At 40.6% G+C, this 18,295-nt stretch overlaps 1 protein-coding gene across 4 annotated transcripts in view; it reads right to left on the bottom strand.

Moving 5' to 3' along the window:
* Positions 1 to 18,295, bottom strand: part of LOC134211975 (semaphorin-1A) — a 597,712-nt gene that overhangs the window by 35,020 nt on the left and 544,397 nt on the right. For 2 of the 4 annotated variants that reach the window (XM_062689410.1, XM_062689413.1), the window contains 7 exons: positions 18,146 to 18,289; positions 15,308 to 15,419; positions 2,609 to 2,796; positions 1,427 to 1,730; positions 1,198 to 1,366; positions 633 to 707; positions 287 to 340 (listed from right to left, as the gene is read on the bottom strand). In XM_062689410.1, the coding sequence (XP_062545394.1) occupies positions 287 to 340; positions 633 to 707; positions 1,198 to 1,366; positions 1,427 to 1,730; positions 2,609 to 2,796; positions 15,308 to 15,419; positions 18,146 to 18,289 (1,046 nt within the window). The remainder of the gene's footprint in view (positions 1 to 286; positions 341 to 632; positions 708 to 1,197; positions 1,367 to 1,426; positions 1,731 to 2,608; positions 2,797 to 15,307; positions 15,420 to 18,145; positions 18,290 to 18,295) is intronic. The other 2 variants (XM_062689412.1, XM_062689411.1) reach the window with 1 other exon arrangement.

Here is an 18,295-nt window from a genome sequence, read left to right as displayed (position 1 = left end):
GGCAAACGAACGAATGGCAAAAAGTGATAATTTAAAACTGCTCGTGGTAATTAGTCGGAAGGCGTATCAAAGGGGGAGTGAAATGCAAAATGCAAAAAATAAAACGAGCGCTGCTTTCAGTGCCGCGAAATTAATCTCTGATCGGTTCGTCGATGACGGGGGCGTGGTCAGGGGGGGTGGACGAGGGAAGAAAGTGAGACAAGTAGACAAATTTGTGTCGGTGTCTCCGCTCTTGGGTTCGCTTTGTTATGCTCGTGAAATTTTACTTCAATATCCTGTGACCTACTTTTTTCACGCTTCTCGTTGTTGAGAATCCGTCACCGCGACGATAATTATCACCCTGTGAAAAATGACAGCGAGAAAGCGGGAAAAGTTTAGTTTTAGTTCACTACGTCAGCAGGTTGGCGGATTTTTTTTTCTGGTGGCACAAAATTAATGAGCGTGGGAAAGTGTGTTTCCTAGTTTTATATATTTGAGGTTGGTGATTGGTGGGTGTTGCGCGGGCGCCTGTGAGGTGTCAGGTGGGTGTGAGGTGGTGAGAGAGGTGGTGATAATGATGCTGCTTCTGACTAGTTTTAGAGAAACCGCAGAATTAACGATGTCAGTCAAGAGTGAGGAAGGCGACTACTTACTTGATGGGATCGGAGGGTACCGAAGTTATCGCGACCCCGGTAGTTGTCACGTGCGCTGTAGCCGTCAGGCTGGAACTGGAAACGGAAAGATATCGAGGGTTATGCTTTGATTTATTTCAATTAATACTTTATTGGTTTACAAAACCAAACAATATTACTGAAGACTTGAAAAGGTATTATTATCAAAAAGTAGAGTTGAAAATAATTGAAGATCAACTGAGTTGAAGACGAAACATTTTTCCGGGAAAGGTGAAAAATGGTCAAAATGCAAAGTTTTCATGTTTTCTGAAGAAGGTTATCAAACTCGAACTGAAATCGATCTAGAGTGCGATGCTGCAATCAAATAAAAAGAGCTAAACACTGTTGGAAACCCTAGCTGTACCAGTTCTTGGTCGACTACAATACTGGTCGATTACAATACTCTTCTCAAAAATAAAAATAATTGTCCTTGCTGAATATCGATTTTTATAATATGAAATTTGTATTTGCATATTAAATTTCTAATTCTAGTACCGGAAAGGTGTTTGGAGTTTGAATGAGCTCGTAATTCTTATTTTCCACATACCTGGAATAGAGTCTCCGAGTTGACCCCGTGATGGTGTCCCATTGGTTTCCTTAACGTATTTTTTGGCGAATGCTGCATCTTGTTCTGACTAGATGGCTGAGGTAATAGTACGGGTTCCGCATAGGTCACTTCTTCGACCTGTGGAAGCAGCTTCGGTTCGGTTTGTATCCTGAGAAGAAAAATGGCATTACGAATGGAATGCATTTTTCCACCACTTCCCTTAACTTACCGATTTACGTTCTGTCGCTGTTCGAAGTACTCGTACTCCGTATCGGGATACGGAAGATTGTCGTCTTCATCTTTGTGGCATCGCCGGCCGCAGAAGTAGCCGGTGATGAAGCCCACTAGCAGGGCGAAGATTGCACCAGCCAGAACGGCCATGACGAGCGTTTCCACCGTGTATTGAGCGTTTATCAGATCGGGCGTTATCTGCGGCCCTTTGTCGTCGTAGCCGCTCTTGTCCTGCATTATGCTGATCATGTCGTTGCCGGGTTGATCTTTACTGGGCCGCTGGGGGTCGTAGTCGATGTCCCCTACAGGATTGTGAATGATTTATTAAGCAGTGTGTAAGTATTTAAAAAAATGCATAAGTAATATCACGTTTCGCAAAATCCCGTCTCCCTTTAGAACGTGCCGTACTTTATAAAAAAGTTATATTTTTGAACCACTGAGTAATTCCTTTTTTAATGAATAGATTTTACATATTATGGACATACTAAAATCTACGATTTTTTAAATAAAAAAAACTACTCTTATAGTGACTATACCAAATTAGTTACCTTTTGCCAAAATAAACCAAAATTGTAATGACCACACGCATTACAAAGTCTTCCATATTGAATCCAGAAGAAGGTGGAAATATTTAAGTCCCATCAAATGCAAGAAGTAAACGTTTATCCGAACATAGACAATGCAGCAGGTGAGTCTGGAAACACGATATGCCGTGATTGTCATTCTCTGCTAACATGTTCCGGTTGTGGTGTAACTCGCTTCGGTAGGAAATAGCATCGCTTATTGTGCACCATTGACGTCGTATACAAAACCTATCATGTTATGCATCTACCGCTAGCGTGGAAATTAATATACATACTTCCCTTCCATGGGAAGCACAAATCCAAAGCGTGTTCATAAATGCGGATATTAACGCCACCAGTGCGTACTCTATTCATCACAATCCATCTCAATTTCTTAATAGCACACTCTGTCTTGTAAACTAACCACCATCGGAAGCACAGTGGTATCTGGTGTGTTCCGCAACAGCATAGCTCGATGCGTTGTGGAATGTGAAACCCCATTAGAGATAGCGATCCGGTCGCCCACATCCGCAGTCAACGTCACCATGGATGGCCGTCCGTCGGCGAAATACATTATCCGTATTTCAATCAATAATTGAACGAACACACATACGTACCTCGGTAGCCTTGTTTCTCCGCGTTGCCATCCTTGGGCATCTTGCCAGACGGGCAGGCGGCGTGATCTCCGCTGGCAACGCTCTGGTAGAAGTAGTTCTCCTCCGACCATCGTGGGGCTCCATGCGATCGGCATTTGCCGGCAATCTTGTCCCAGGCGCAGTACGGGTCCTGCAGTGCCACGCATTCACTGGGGGGAAGGAAAATAAACCACAGAACGAAAAGCAGCACATTAGTGAAAATATGGACCGTTTACTAAGTAGGTGCCTACTCCCGCTATTTCCCATCGTTTATCGAGAGCACTGTGGGCCAATAACGGTATTGTTTAGATACGCAGTGTGTTTCAACAACATGTTTTAAGGCGGTTGTATACAAACATAAATAAAAATTTTGTAATTTCGTATTTTTTTACGATTTAAAAAAAAATCAATTTCTGCTTCTTGTACAAAACATAAGACACATAACAGTGGGTAGAAATTCATCTTGCAAATAATCATAAACATAACAGGATCCATAAAATAAATAATTGCATTTTAGATTGTACGTGTCTGTTTGGTAAAATTTGATTATCATCGCTTTGTTTAGAGCTTTGTGAAATATAGGTAATAACACTACGAATACCGTGATAAAATTACTAACGCGGACTACCGTGATCGAAAAATCGTGGGAGCTAAAGTTTAAACAGCTGTTTCTCAGGCGTCTGTCAGCAGATCCGGATCCAACATCCGGAGGAATTTTCGGTGGAATTTCCGTAGGAATTCCAGAAGAAACTTCCGAAGTAAATGTGTACGCCTTTCCGAAAATCGTCGGTGGCGGCGTTTGTCAGTATTTTGGTCAGCAATTTCAGGAGGTGGCGGCGTGAACCGTCGGGCCGATTTTTTCATTGCGTTCATTTTGAAAGATTTTTTTTTCTGGATTTTTTTGAACGTTTTCAAAACATTTATCCTTTCCTTCGTATGATAGCTGTAGAGCTCTATCAAATTTGCACCTCGAATTATCGCAAAACCAGTATTTGGTTTCCCCAAAAGATTCTACACGATTTTCTAAAATATGAATTTGGAAATAATTTTAGGATTTTCCACGGGAGCTACTTCACGAAGTTTTCATCAGAAATTTTTTGCAAGCTCTTTAGAATTTCAAAGGAAAATTCTTCGTAATTTGCATGAAAAATTCTTCAGGGTTTTTACGGGAAATTGTTCCAAAGTTCTACAGGAAACTTTTCAGAATATCTACGGATAATTGTTCGGAGTTTCTGTTGAGAATTCTTCGAAATTTATACAGAAAATTCTTTAACTTTTTGGAATTTGAATGGAACTTTTTTTCAGAAGTTCAAAAGAATTTCTTTGGATTTCTCGTATTTCTTTGTATTGTGCATACAAAATTCTTTTTCCATTCCACGGAAAATTATTAAAAAAGGAGAAGGGTGGTTAAGTCGCAAATAATTCAACGGGAAGCCATTTGGCCAGATAACAAGTCAAGCTGAAAGTCCTCTAGCCGAAATTAATTTGACTTGGGCTAAACGGTCATTAGATCAGAAATGGTTCAGCTGAAAATTTCATTTGGCCAAAGCGTTTGCCCTAAATGGGTTTCGGCCAAACACCATTCGGCCTTCTTGTTATCGCTCAAAAGTCATTCGGCGGAAAGCCATTAGTGTGAATGTCATTTGGCCGAATAATACGTTAAGCTGAAAGCCATCTAGCCGAATATTGTTTGGCTGAATTGAACGTTTGAAAATGTTATTTGTCCGAGAGCAACGTACAGCCGAAAGGGACATTCGGCCGAAAGAGTTGATTGTCCCTGAGACTTGCAAAAACGTTGCTTCTTTTTGCTTGTTTTGATTTTGGTGTACTTTTCAGTCCTGTGTAGGCTCTTCTTAGCACAGTGAAAATGTTTTCAATTCGCGAATTCGTAAACTTATTTCCATAATATTTTTTATACCGGGATTAAAACACATATTTATAACTGTTCAGTATTAAGCTGTCCGGCTATTTGGGAATAATCTTTAAAGTGGAAAAGTCTTTAAAAGACAAAAATCACGCGAAATACTTTATATTGGATTCCAATACAGCCACACAAAAGGCTGCTGTGTGCATCTGACAGCTCGTGGCACCGATTGTCTGGCAGCAGATGAAGTTACATGTTTTGCTTTTCTTAAGTTCCGTCCTTGGTTTGCCCTAACAGGTCATTTGACTGAAACTTCCATTTGGCCGAAAATACCTTTTCGTAGAAATGGACTTTTGGCAGCAAGAGCCATTTGGCCCGAAACTGTCCTTTCTGCCAAACAACATTCGGTCAAACGGAATTTTCACCAAATGACCTGTTTTGTTAAATTACTTTTGTTTGCCAACATGACCAGTTCAGCTGAACGACACCTTTCGGCCGAATGTAAATTTCGGCTGGGCCAGTTCGGTCAAACCGGGAATGGGACTGAGATAGGAAAAGGAAAAAAATGTAACGAAATCTGCTGCTAGGCAATCGCTGTTCCTTAAGACAAAGGAGTTGTTCAGCCGAATGACATTTTCGACCGTATGTCCCTTTCGACCAAATGACGTTTTCGGCGAAAAAACTTCAGGTTACATGGGCTTTGGCTGAATAAATAGTTCATTAAAATAACATATTCGGCTATACAACAACAACAAATGGCGTTTTGCCAAACGCTCCTTCTCCGTTCAAAAAATTTATTTCTACGAGATTTTTTAACGGGAATGTTACTCGGAATTTCCACTGGAAGTTCATCTTAGTATTTACGAAGAGATTTTCAAAATTTCAAAGAAATATTATATGGAATTTTCAAGGGAATCATTGATATTTTCCCGAGTTTTATCTTTTTGCTGTGAAGATATCAATCAGAAAATTCTACGCAAATTACATTGAATCTACGGACTTTCCACGGAAAATTCTGTGAACTTTATCAACTTTGTATGGGTGTGATGGCGGGGAACATCCGAAGGAATGAGAAATTTTTTCATGGAATTTCCGAAGGAATTCCAGAAGAAATTCCGAAAGAATTTCGGAAGGCACTTCTGCAGGAATTCCAGAAAGCGCTTCCCCAGGAAGGAACTTGCGCAGGATTTTTAGAAGGAACATCCGGATTAATTTTAGGAAAAATTTCCATAGGAATTCCAGAAGGAACTCCCGAAAGAATTCCAGAAGGAGCTTCCGCAAGAATTCCAGAAGGAACTTTCGCAAGTATTCCAAAAGAAACTTCCACAGGAATTCCAGAAGGAACTGTCACAGGAATTCCAGAAGGAACTTTCGGATGAATTCTTGTAATAATTTTTATTGAAGTTCCAGAAAGAACTTCCAAAAGAATTCCCGAAATAACTTCCGGAAGAATTCAAGAAGAAACTTCTGGAGCAATTCCTGGATCAACTTTCGGGTGATTTCGTGGAACAACTTTCGGAGGAGTTCCTGGAGGAACTTCCAGAGGAATTTCTGGATGAACTTCAGGAGGAATTACTGGAAGAGTTTCCGGCGGAATTTATGGAGTAATATATTTCCGGAGTCATTTCTGGCAAAATTTTCGGAGGAATTTCTGGAGGAACTCATGAAGTTGTAAATCATATGTGTTGGATCTGAATTCCAGAACATATAAGAGAACTAACAACATCAGATTAGGTATAATTGAGTTGCAAAATATCTCTACGGACGTGTATAGACATGACTAAACGTCGTCAGTTTTGTGTCGAGCGTAGTTGACCTGGTAGAGCAATTGATCCAAACTTCACAACAGTTTGGGCATCCTAGAACATCTGGTTTGGGTATAACTGAGTTGCAAATCATACGCGTGGACTCCACGGCCTTGTATGGACATGTCTGGTCGATTTATGATAGCTATCGAGCGCAGTTGACCTGGTAGACCAATTTATCCAAACTCCAGAACAGTTTGGGGAACCTTCAACGTACACTTGGCCTTATTAGACTTGCATGGACATAACGGGTTTTCATTGGCACTGGTTTCCGGACTTTTTTTCGTTAAAATTTGCATATCATTTTGGAGTCGCTGGGGATGTCCAGAAGAAACATATGGTTCACACATAGTATAGTCAATGTTAGAATAGTGTTATAAAACATTTTTTGAACCTGTAAGTAACTGTTTTTCACACAGAGTAGGGGATCTGTTCCGTTTTTTATCTTACTAAACTGAATATTCATCTCATCGCGAAACAAAAAATACGGCACCTAAAAAATCACAAAATGAGAAACAAAGCAAATACCTTAGCTATGAAATGAAGTCCAGGAGCAGGAACCCTATATCAAGTAAATCAAAAATTACTATATTTCAAAAAATATATTCTTACTCATGTCTCTCTAGGAAAAAATGAGAATCCTTAGAAACATAACTCACCAGTACAGTGAAACTAGATTAGATGGGTAAGACATCCGTAAACTAATATTGTGAAAATCGGTCAAAAGACGCGTGAGCACAAGCTGTTTGGAAATGTACTTCCGATAATTTTCTTAGCACGGTATAATTTTTACGTTAACACTAAAAAAATTAAGGACTACTGTTTTACTTTTTAAATAAATCTTTCTAACTGGCTTGACTCTGGACTGACCCTTTAAGCGGATAAGCAAATCAATCATCATAGTTACATTTGTTGAAAAGGTTTCTACCCGACTAGAAGGTCATATCAAATTTATATCAACATGTAAGGGTATGTGGCGGGACCATCATCATCATATGCTATTGTGTTTTCCTAAATTTGTATAACTAAATTAGTTAGAAACTTAGTGCAGGATGTTGTCAAAATATTTAAATAATACACTACTTGAAACAAAAAGCTATCAAATTTTGTTACAATTTTATCACAAAAATTACATATTTTGTTTGAAATTTATAACAGAATCAGACACAACATATAATGTTTACTGTGCAGTTACAAATTTTTACCAGGTCTTATAATGTAACATAAAAGTAAGCCCATTGCAAATAAGGCAAACTTTTCAAATTGTTTATTTGTTTATTCCCGTGGGGCCTAAATACTCAAACAGAATAAGCCCTGGGACCCTCCTTAGCCGTGCGGTAAGACGCGCGGCTATAAAGCAAGACCATGCTTGGCTGGGTGGCTGGGTTCGATTCCCGGTGCCGGTCTAGGCAATTTTCGGATTGGAAATTGTCTCGACTTCCCTGGGCATAAAAGTATCATCGTGTTAGCCTCATGATATACAAATGCAAAAATGGTAACCTGGCTTAGAAACCTTGCAGTTAATAACTGTGGAAGTGCTTAATGAACACTAAGCTGCGAGGCGGCTCTGTCACAGTGTGGGGACGTAATGCCAATAAGAAGAAGAAGCCCTGGCAATATGGTTATCAAAATTCATGAAATTGTTTCGGAAGCATGATTTAATTAGTACATTTTGAGGCCATAGGATGGTTTGTGGTCCGTGGTCATCCTGAAACAAGTTCCCGTGGGACCTAAAGTGGGCACAAACTCATTCAAAAAAACCTTAGCAATATTTCGCATCCATTGTGCAATGGATGGTTTGTGGTGGCCAGAGGCGCATCCACGTTCTAAGTCGTGGGTAGGACAAATAGGAAAAATGTCGATTTGCGCAACACTTCTGGTGTTGAGAAATTAATGCACATATTACATATATAAAATAAAAAAAATAAAAATCTGAACATCCTGACATTCCAGACATAATCTTCACATAATTTATGAAATTTTCATCGATTTTCAGAATAGCTTCTTCAATAAGCATGATTGTACTAGTAGTTGCTAGTTGCTCTTTTAATCAAAACGATGATCAATGTAGGATAAGGAGAAGAAAATTATTTCGACAATCATTGCTACAAGACGGATAGTAATGTATGGGAAGTCGACTAAATACTTCAGTTCTTTTCTACACGATTTATGAGATTGAGTTCGAAACAGCTAGTTAAAAGAAAAACACAAATTTTTCGCCCGAAGGCTGCTGGACACTTTATAAATTAAACTAAATGAGAAAGGAGAAACTCTGGGCAATTATAAGTTACTGTTGTAAATATTGTCCCAGTCATCATGTATATGAAATTGAAGATTTCTATGTTTTGTTCATTCAATCTTTTGTCCCTTCTACCTCTGACATTTTTATGGATCGTCGCTTATCCAGGAAATCGTATAATCGTCGAATAATCTTTCGGGGAGTACAGGCCCCGTCGCAGACCAGATTTTATGCGGACTTAAGGATATTTGTGATTCTCTCCTCTTTCATATCATGGGTAAATTAAAATGTTGTATCGGAAGACCTAGAACATTTTTGCTTCTCTCGTATACAATGTATGTTCAGTTTTTCCAGTGCATATTCCATAAAAATCTTGAAAGACAGGCTTTTTGAATGAAGTCCTGCCGAAGACACCGCGAATTTCGTTGAAATTCACCGAAATCCCAACAGAATTGCTCGGTAGTTATTTCACCGATTTTCTTCTACTGTCAAAGCCACGGAAAATCTGTAAAATTATTCACCAAACAGTTATGCTGCTGACATTTCGGTGAATTTAGCGATTTTAGGTGTGCAGACAGTATTGCAACAAGAGCTTAAAATAATCGAATGTTTTTATGAAGCCTCTTCGACACTCTCACTTCTTAACATATTCATATTCGGCTGAACATATCAGAATTTATTCAGACTTCGAAAACTAATAAATGTCTGTAAAACTGAACACTTATATAATGATTTGAACAATTACCCACATAGATCTGACCCCGACGTTCAACTGATGGACACTTTGTTGAAATTCGGGCCGAAGTTGCTTAGTGAAGGTGAATATTTTATGCTCTGCTCGGCATAATCATGGGTAGGATAATGCCTTGACTGTCCCACCCACGAAAATTCGTGCGTAGGACATGTCCTATTTGTCCTACCCAGTCCCGGCGCCACTGGTGGTGGCTAAAATCGTGTTTGAAGCGCGTTTATGTTATAGTACCTTTATTATGTGATTTAGCGTTATGGCGTCTTCAAGACATTTTGTCAGTAAGTCGATGTGGTTCTTTGGAAGTATTCAGCCTTATGATGAATCCCCCTAAAAGTGAGATGAAAACATTTTTTTTCTAATTTACAACATGCAAGTTATAGTCTTCGCTAGAGTTGTAGCAAAAGTTCTCCTGAAATACTTTGCCGAAGACACCAAGTTCGTAATTTCATTAGGGGAAGAGGCCCCAAAACGCACCCCCCCCCCTTGCAAACCGCCTTTTGTGGTTTTTCTTATATTTTCCGTCATTAAGATGGCCGTAACAAAACTAGATCAAAAATTATGTAGGTTAGGCGAAAAAAGTTTCAAAATAGTGAATGGGAATAGTGTATGGGTCGGAAAAACCGAAAATTTCCACATTTTGAAGAAACATCCAACATTTTGGCGAGGCAAAACGCCCTAGTAGAATTAACCTACAATGTACTTGCGTCTCCATGCACTATCCATACCAGAATGCTGATTTGCCGACGCTTGGTGCTTTGTTCCCTAGGAGCTGCTAGCTAAAAGGCGTTTTGCCTCATGAGTTTTCCGGCAAGAGAATATCACCACTTTTTTGAAATGTTAATATTATAAATATGATTGAGATTTTTGATAATTTTTGAATGGCATCAACTAGCGTTTCTGTTTAACTGTTGCATAATGTGAAAATACCCATGAATAGCGTTACAAATAAGACAATAAAGCAGTGTTTGCTTAGCTAGGGCATATTGCCCCCCCTTCCCCTACTTTTGGAGTTTTATTGCTGACATAAAACAACAAGCTTTGAACATGTTCGACGAATGATCATACAAGCATATGGAGACGCATGGTGCGCTGATTCATTAACTCCTTGTGATGGGAGATTGATTTTGCTTTATAGTAGGAAATATTTTTTTGATGAAACATTCCTTACAGTCGCTTACAACTCTACAGTTCAGGTATTAATTTAAAGTGCATTACTTGTACTTTGTTATGCGTATGAGATTGACTGCCACAATTCGCCCGTTACCAAGTTGCAGTTAAATGAAATATGACTAAAAAGTCCAATGTCCAATGTCCAAAGTCCAATGACTAATAAGTCGCAATAGCCACCAAACGGCGTATTTTAATATTATATGAAACTTTCTAGAACATGCAAAAAATGTGGAAATGAAAATGAAAAAGATATGATGAAAACCCCATTTTTAAGGGGTTGTCAGCATACAACGTAAACAATCTTCAAAAGTAACGGAATTACGGGCTTGGAGTCTTCGACAAAGTTTTTCAGGAGAACTTTTGCTACAACTTTTGTTAGAAACAAATCATATATGTTGTGAGATGGAAAAAATATTTTTTATCTCACTTTTAGGGGGATTGATCAGTAAGCTGAATACCTCCAAAGAAGCGCATAAACTTACTAATGAAATGTCTCGAAGACATCATTACGCTAAATTGCATAATAAAGGTACTATTAACACGTACGTCCCCAACCCCCATTTTACGACAAAACTCAAAATTCAAAACCACACAGCTCAGCCAATTTCTAACGGATTTTCAAGCAATCTTCTGGAATCGATCACAAAATTCCTATAGTTTTAGGAACCGAAGTCAATTTTTGTCCAATGGCCATGGTTCCGGATATATTCCGGGGAGTACTGGGGTTACCCCCCTCCCGGAAAAAATTGTCACTGGCAGATCGGCTTCGAAAACCATCGTGCGACATGTCAAACTTCATGATTTTGCAAAACAAGTACACTGGAGTACATTTCGGCGATTTTCGATCGAATTGGCCACCCTCCGGGTACTTCCAGGGCCTGGTTCCCTTGGGGAAGTGGCCAATTTTCATTCGCTCTTGGAACCCATCTTGCGACATATCAAACTTCATGATTTTGCAAAACAAGTACACTGGAGTACATTTCGGCGATTTTCGATCGAATTGGCCACCCTCCGGGTACTTCCAGGGCCTGGTTCCCTTGGGAAAGTGGCCAATTTTCGTTCAATCTTGGAACCCATCTTGCGACATGTCAAACTTCATGATTTTGCAAAACAAGTACACTGGAGTACATTTCGGCGATTTTCGATCGAATTGGCCACCCTCTGGGTACTTCCAGTGCCTGGTTCCCTTGGGGAAGTGGCCAGTTTTCGTTCAATCTTGGAACCCATCTTGCGACATGTCAAACTTCATGATTTTGCAAAACAAGTACCCTGGAGTACATTTCGGTGATTTTCGATCGAATTGGCCACCCTCCGGGTACTTCCAGGGCCTGGTTCCCTTGGAGAAGTGGTCAATTTTCGTTCAATCTTGGAATCCATCTCGCGACATATCAAACTTCATGATTTTGCAAAACAAGTACACTGGAGTACATTTAGGCGATTTTCGATCGAATTGGCCACCCTCCGGGTACTTCCAGGGCCTGGTTCCCTTGGGGAAGTTTTTCCAATTTTCGTTCAATTTTGGAACCCATCTTGCGAGATGTCAAACTTCATGATGTTGCAAAACAAGTACACTGGAGTACATTTCGGCGATTTTTGATCGAATTGGCCACCCTCCGGGTACTTCTAGGGCCTGGTTCCCTTGGGGAAGTGGCCAATTTTCGTTCAATCTTGGAACCCATCTTGCGACATGTCAAACTTCATGATTTTGCAAAACAAGTACACTGGAGTACGTTTCGACGATTTTTGACCGATTTGACCACCCTCCGGGAAGTACCCGAAGGAAGCAGGGCCTGGTTTCCTTGGGGAAGTGGCCACCTTTCGGGTACTTCCAGGTAGACCTGTGCGCTGATTGAAATTTAACCGGCGGTGGCGTGATAGATCATTTTCAGCCAGCGGCGTCACGCCGTTGGTGATTGGCGGCGGCGAGGATCGGCGTGAACCAGTTTCAAGCGCCAAAATTTATTCAAAAGTTCCTCCAGAAATTCATCCAGAAGTTCCTCCACGAGTTTTTTTAAAAGATCGTCAAGAAATTCCTTTGGATATTCCTCCAGATATTCCTCTATAAGTGCCTCTGGGAAATTCTTCCAGATACTCCTCCCGGATATCGTCTAGGAATTCCTCCGGAAGTTCCTCTAGGAATTCCTCCGAAAAGTTCCGCTAGGAATTCCTCCGGAAGTTCCGCTAGGAATTCCTCCGGAAGTTCCTCTAGGAATTCCTCCAGAAGTTCCTCTAGGAATTCCTCCGGAAGTTCCTCCGGAAGTTCCTCTAGAAATTCCTCCGGAAGTTCCTATAGGGATTTCTCCGGAAGTTCCTCCAGGAATTCGTGGATTCCTCCGAGTTCCTCCTCCAGGAATTACTCCGGAAGTTCCTCCAGGAATTTCCGGAGTAATTCCTGGAGGAGGAATCCGGAGGAATCCTGGAGGAGGAATCCGGAGGAATCCTGGAGGAGGAATCCACGAATTCCTGGAGGAACTTCCGGAGGAATTCCTAGAGGAACTTTCGGAGGAACTTCCGGAGGAATCCCTGGAGGAATTTCCGGAGGAATTCCTGAAGGAACTTCCGGAAAAAATCCTGGAGTAATTCTTGGAGAAGCTTCCTGAAGGAACTTCCTGACGGTATCCGGGAGGAGTATCTGGAAGAATTTCCTAGAGGCACTTATAGAGGAATATCTGGAGGAATATCCAAAGGAATTTCTTGACGATCTTTTAAAAAAACTCGTGGAGGAACTTCTGGATGAATTTCTGGAGTAACTTTTGAATAAATTTTGGCGCTTGAAACTGGTTCACGCCGATCCACGCCGCCGCCAATCACCAACGGCGTGACACCGCTGGCTGAAAATGATCTATCACGCCACCGCCGGTTAAATTTCAATCAACGCACATGTCTACATGGAAGTACCCGAAAGGTGGCCACTTCCCCAAGGAAACCAGGCCCTGCTTCCTTCGGGTACTTCCCGGAGGGTGGTCAAATCGATCAAAAATCGTCGAAACGTACTCCAGTGTACTTGTTTTGCAAAATCATGAAGTTTGACATGTCGCAAGATGGGTTCCAAGATTGAACGAAAATTGGCCACTTCCCCAAGGGAACCAGGCCCTGGAAGTACCCGGAGGGTGGCCAATTCGATCAAAAATCGCCGAAATGTACTCCAGTGTACTTGTTTTGCAAAATCATGAAGTTTGATATGTCGCGAGATGGATTCCAAGATTGAACGAAAATTGGCCACTTCTCCAAGGGAACCAGGCCCTGGAAGTACCCGGATGGTGGCCAATTCGATCGAAAATCACCGAAATGTACTCCAGTGTACTTGTTTTGCAAAATCATGAAGTTTGACATGTCGCAAGACGGGTTCCAAGATTGAACGAAAATTGGCCACTTTCCCAAAGGAATCTGGCCCTGGAAGTACACGGAGGGTGGCCAATTCGATCAAAAATCGCCGAAATGTACTCCAGTGTACTTGTTTTGCAAAATCATGAAGTTTGATATGTCGCAAGATGGGTTCCAAGAGCGAATGAAAATTGGCCACTTCCCCAAGGGAACCAGGCCCTGGAAGTACCCGGAGGGTGGCCAATTCGATCGAAAATCGCCGAAATGTACTCCAGTGTACTTGTTTTGCAAAATCATGAAGTTTGACATGTCGCACGGTGGATTACGAAGCCCATCTGCCAGTGACAATTTTTTTCGAGGGGGGGGTAACCCCAGTACTCCCCGGAATATATCCGGAACCATGGCCATTGGACAAAAATTGACTTCGGTTCCTAAAACTATAGGAATTTTGTGATCGATTCCAGAAGATTGCTTGAAAATCCGTTAGAAATTGGCTGAGCTGTGAGGTTTTGAATTTTGAGTTTTGTCGTAAAATGGGGGTTGGGGACGTACGTGTTAAATAAACGCGTTAAAAACACGATTTTAGCCACTGTGCAGCGATATGGAAAGCTGTCCCAAAGCTAAATTAGCTCTGATAAGATCTTGCATCATGTAGTAGTTCAACTAAAAAGACGAAAATTATTAATAGACAGGAAGTCTTGACAAAAAATTTTGATGGACTTTGTGATGATTTTACGAGGTAAAATATGTTCGCGCCACTTCAAGACAAAATTTTCAAAACGACTTATCTGCTTTTGTAAACAAAGATTAAAACGACGATTTGACGAATCTGATAGCTCTCCCACGCAAACCAACACCATTAATAGGTAGGTGAAGGTTTCCGCTACTTGTTGATTGTGTTGGTTTGCGTGGGAGAGCTATAAGATTCGTCAAATCGTCGTTTGAATCTTTGTTTACAAAAGCAGATAAGTCGTTTTGAAAATTTTGTCTTGACTTATTGAAAAATGTATTCGCGCTCTGTTCACATTGAAATGAGAATAGCGGACGCATGGTGTGCGGTTCCTTAAGAAATACAAGCTAATCAGATCTTGCCTTCATGTTTTGGCATAATATTATCACCATTATTGAAATGTTAAAATTACTGTTTTTAGATTTTCTATCTATCTATCCAGCAGAACGGATAGCTTTAGCAATTTTCACGTATTCTTCAGGGTTTTTTTTCGGCTCAAAACCGTCGACCCACAGTGCAAATCGAAAGGCTATGAAAATGAATGAGCTTGGCAAAAGAGAAAACCATAAAATGAAAATTTATTTCTTTCGCATTTCCCCCGTTTCCGCTTAATATTGGTGGTGGTGGTGGTTGTTCCATCCAATATGCGAAAAGGGATTCTCCGGCGTCGTCATCGTCGTCCTGGACGCGTTTCAACTTTCAATCACCATAAAGCAAAAGCACTGCCGTTATAACACACGTCTTTGCCCGTGGCCCGTTTCCTCGCTTTCGAACGTGCTGCCCTCTGTGTTTAATTACCTGCAACTTGTTATCTTTTCGCTGCTGCAGCGGTGTAACTTAATCGCTATCACGGTTGTATCGGTGACTATAATTAATTTTCCATCATCATAGCTTCCGTCCTTTGGCGTGTCTGCAGATAGTTTTTTGTTGTTGTTGTTGTGTCCGATTGCGATGGATGTGGTGGTGGGCGGTTCCGTTAAGGCGATAATTAAAAACGATGAAACGAAGAGAGAGGTGTTTTATTCGTTATTATTATTATGGTTGATTGAAAGGCTAAATAGCGAATACTTGATAGACGAGAAATCTGGTTCAACATATTGATTAACATTGTTATTATCATGCTTTCATCAGTCATTGGTTATTATGAAAATAATAGGACTTATGTTCATTCACTCGTTTAACGCCTTTATATGCCTAAGCACGTTTCCCTTTTATACAACAACAAAAAAACAAATGATACAGTTTACATTTTTAATGTTGTACATATCTTTAATGCCATTCATGGGTAGACCTCAAATTAAATCTTAAGCATTGAAGATGCCAAATCATCGAAGCCATCTCAATCAGCAAAAACAATTGGGAACAAACAGTTCCGAAGAATAAAAACTATATTTCACTTCTCCACTTATCGCTTTTGTTATCTTGCTGGATTCAGCCTTCCGTGCCGGTTACGACATTCTTCTTGCAGTAGTGAAAATACTTTCGATCCGTCTTGATCTGTCAGAAACAGCCCTCAACTGGTTGGCATCGGTTGCTAACTACTCTTCGGAAGGGATAAATCTTATCCGTTCCTTTTCGCTTTCCCAGTTAGGTTAAATATTTTCCCAGGCTATCGCCCCATACGATGTTGCAACCAAGACCAACAAAGATGTCCTAAACGCTCCGAAGAATAAGGAAACTGGTTCCGTAGACTTCCACCCCCGCGTGCTCTCTCTCTGGGGACCAACTTCCTTATTTTCCACAACTCTGGTGCAAAGCGAGTCCTACTCCTGCTGCGCCGCCAGCCAGCATCGCGTGAAATGAAGTTTTCCTTTTTGTTTCAGTTTTTCTTCTGGATTCTGCCATTCGGCAATATATCTTTCACCCAGTTCAAAACCGGCTGCTGTTGGTGCTGCTGCTTTGCTACAGCAGTTCAGGCAGCACACAGTAGCAAATGCAATTCGAGTGAACTAAGCGGAGCAGAGGGAAGCCAAAACCAACAACTTTCAGAGTCGAGTAATTACGACTTGGTCAAACAAAACTCTAAATTATAATTTAATTGATGTTTGCCAAGATTGTGCAGTTTGCCAAAATACATAAGTTTCTGAGCCTTCTGAAGGTTTAGCAGAAAGTTCGAGGCAAAATGAGGAAATCATTAGCCTCCGGAAGTTTTAATCAGACTTCCTTGGGATATAGAGCAATATCGATTGCAGTGCCAAAGTCTGGTGCCGGGAAATGTTTGGTTGGGGAACGTGACTTAACACTAATTTGAAATGGATTGAACGTGGAAGCAGATGATAGTCCCAGTAGCATGTCCCTGAAGTGCACTACAGCAAATGTCATTACTCCCAGCGTGAACGTATCGACCTTTGTTACGCCAATAGTTTCATTATTCCCGGGTGGTATTAATACTGAACATGACCGTTATTTGCTGGGAAAATATTACGTGTGCACTATCGATATAAATTATGGACAAATAGGCCTGATAATATTCCGTAGGAAAACAAACTATTCAATGATTATTTTGACTACTGTTTGATGTATTTATACGTGATTACGGTCATCGTTGACATTCATACAAGGAGACCTACAATTAGTTCTTCTATCTGAAGTTCCTTGGTTGGAATGAAAACCAATTCTGCCAAGTATGTGATTGGAACTAAGCAGGATACCGTAGCTGATCGAGAAAGCAAAAAAAATGGAAAGTTCCACTTACTGCCTTTAATTCACGATATGTTTCTTAAAGTAAAGCAGAGCATTGTTTCTCTCTTTCTGATTTATTTCTACGAAATTTGACCGCATTGACTTATATTGTGGATCGATTCCTAATGAAATGGAAATAACATGATGATAGTCGCAAATTGGGAAAGACAGTTGAGTTCCATTTTCTACCAAAAACGATTGGCATCGTTGGTTATGCTATAGTCATATCATCATCATCATCATCTTCGCCGTCGTCGTCGTCGTTCGTCGTCGGTAGAACGAAAACCAAGCTGCGGAATTGTTTATTTGTTATATGTATCCAGTAAATGATCAGAAAGAAAAATGCCAGCAGCATGAGAGGTGCGGAAAATGGAATGATGGTTCGTCATTAGAGATTCGTCTTATCATGTTTTCCGTTCCATTGTGTGTAATTGTGATAAATCGTTGAAATCTGACCTTGCATGGAGTACCCGTTGGTTTATCGTTGTTTTCAAGCACAGTCTCACGAACACTGAGGACGCTGTAGATGTAAGATGCTTAAAAATATGGGATTACTTGCGTCAAATACCACGATTTCCCCCAACCCACACGCTTTTGCTCATCTAAAGAACTCCATTGCATCATCAGTTTAACACGAGAAATTTAACGAAACTGATAGTCATGTTGAAATCCGCAGAACAATGGTGTGGAAAAATCGCAGCGATGAGAGATGCTCCTTGATTTATTTCATTTTCATTGCTGCCTCGGGCAGACAGGATAATATTGAATAGTTGCTTGTACTCCAGAAACCATTGTTTTGCGTAACCTCATTGTTTTGGCAGTTGTCCTTTCTAAGAATTGCAAGGAAGAATAAAGTACCCGGATTTATGAAACATTGACTAAAAAATATTATCTAAATACAATATGAACCAGACAACTCGCTAGCATTTTTGAAAGCAAAAATCCTTAACTCACCGTATTGCATTGTCCGTACGATTTCCAAACTTCGCACCGGTTCACTAGTTGGAAGAGCATCGATCTCCTCGATTACAACGGACGAGACTTTCTTGTTCGAATCGGCCGATTCTGCGTTCACCGTTTTGATGATTTTCCCATGGTCTGCAG

Source organism: Armigeres subalbatus, chromosome 2 (assembly GCF_024139115.2).
Source record: "Armigeres subalbatus isolate Guangzhou_Male chromosome 2, GZ_Asu_2, whole genome shotgun sequence".
NCBI classification, from domain to species: domain Eukaryota; kingdom Metazoa; phylum Arthropoda; class Insecta; order Diptera; family Culicidae; genus Armigeres; species Armigeres subalbatus.
This window is presented reverse-complemented; position numbering and strand designations above follow the sequence as displayed.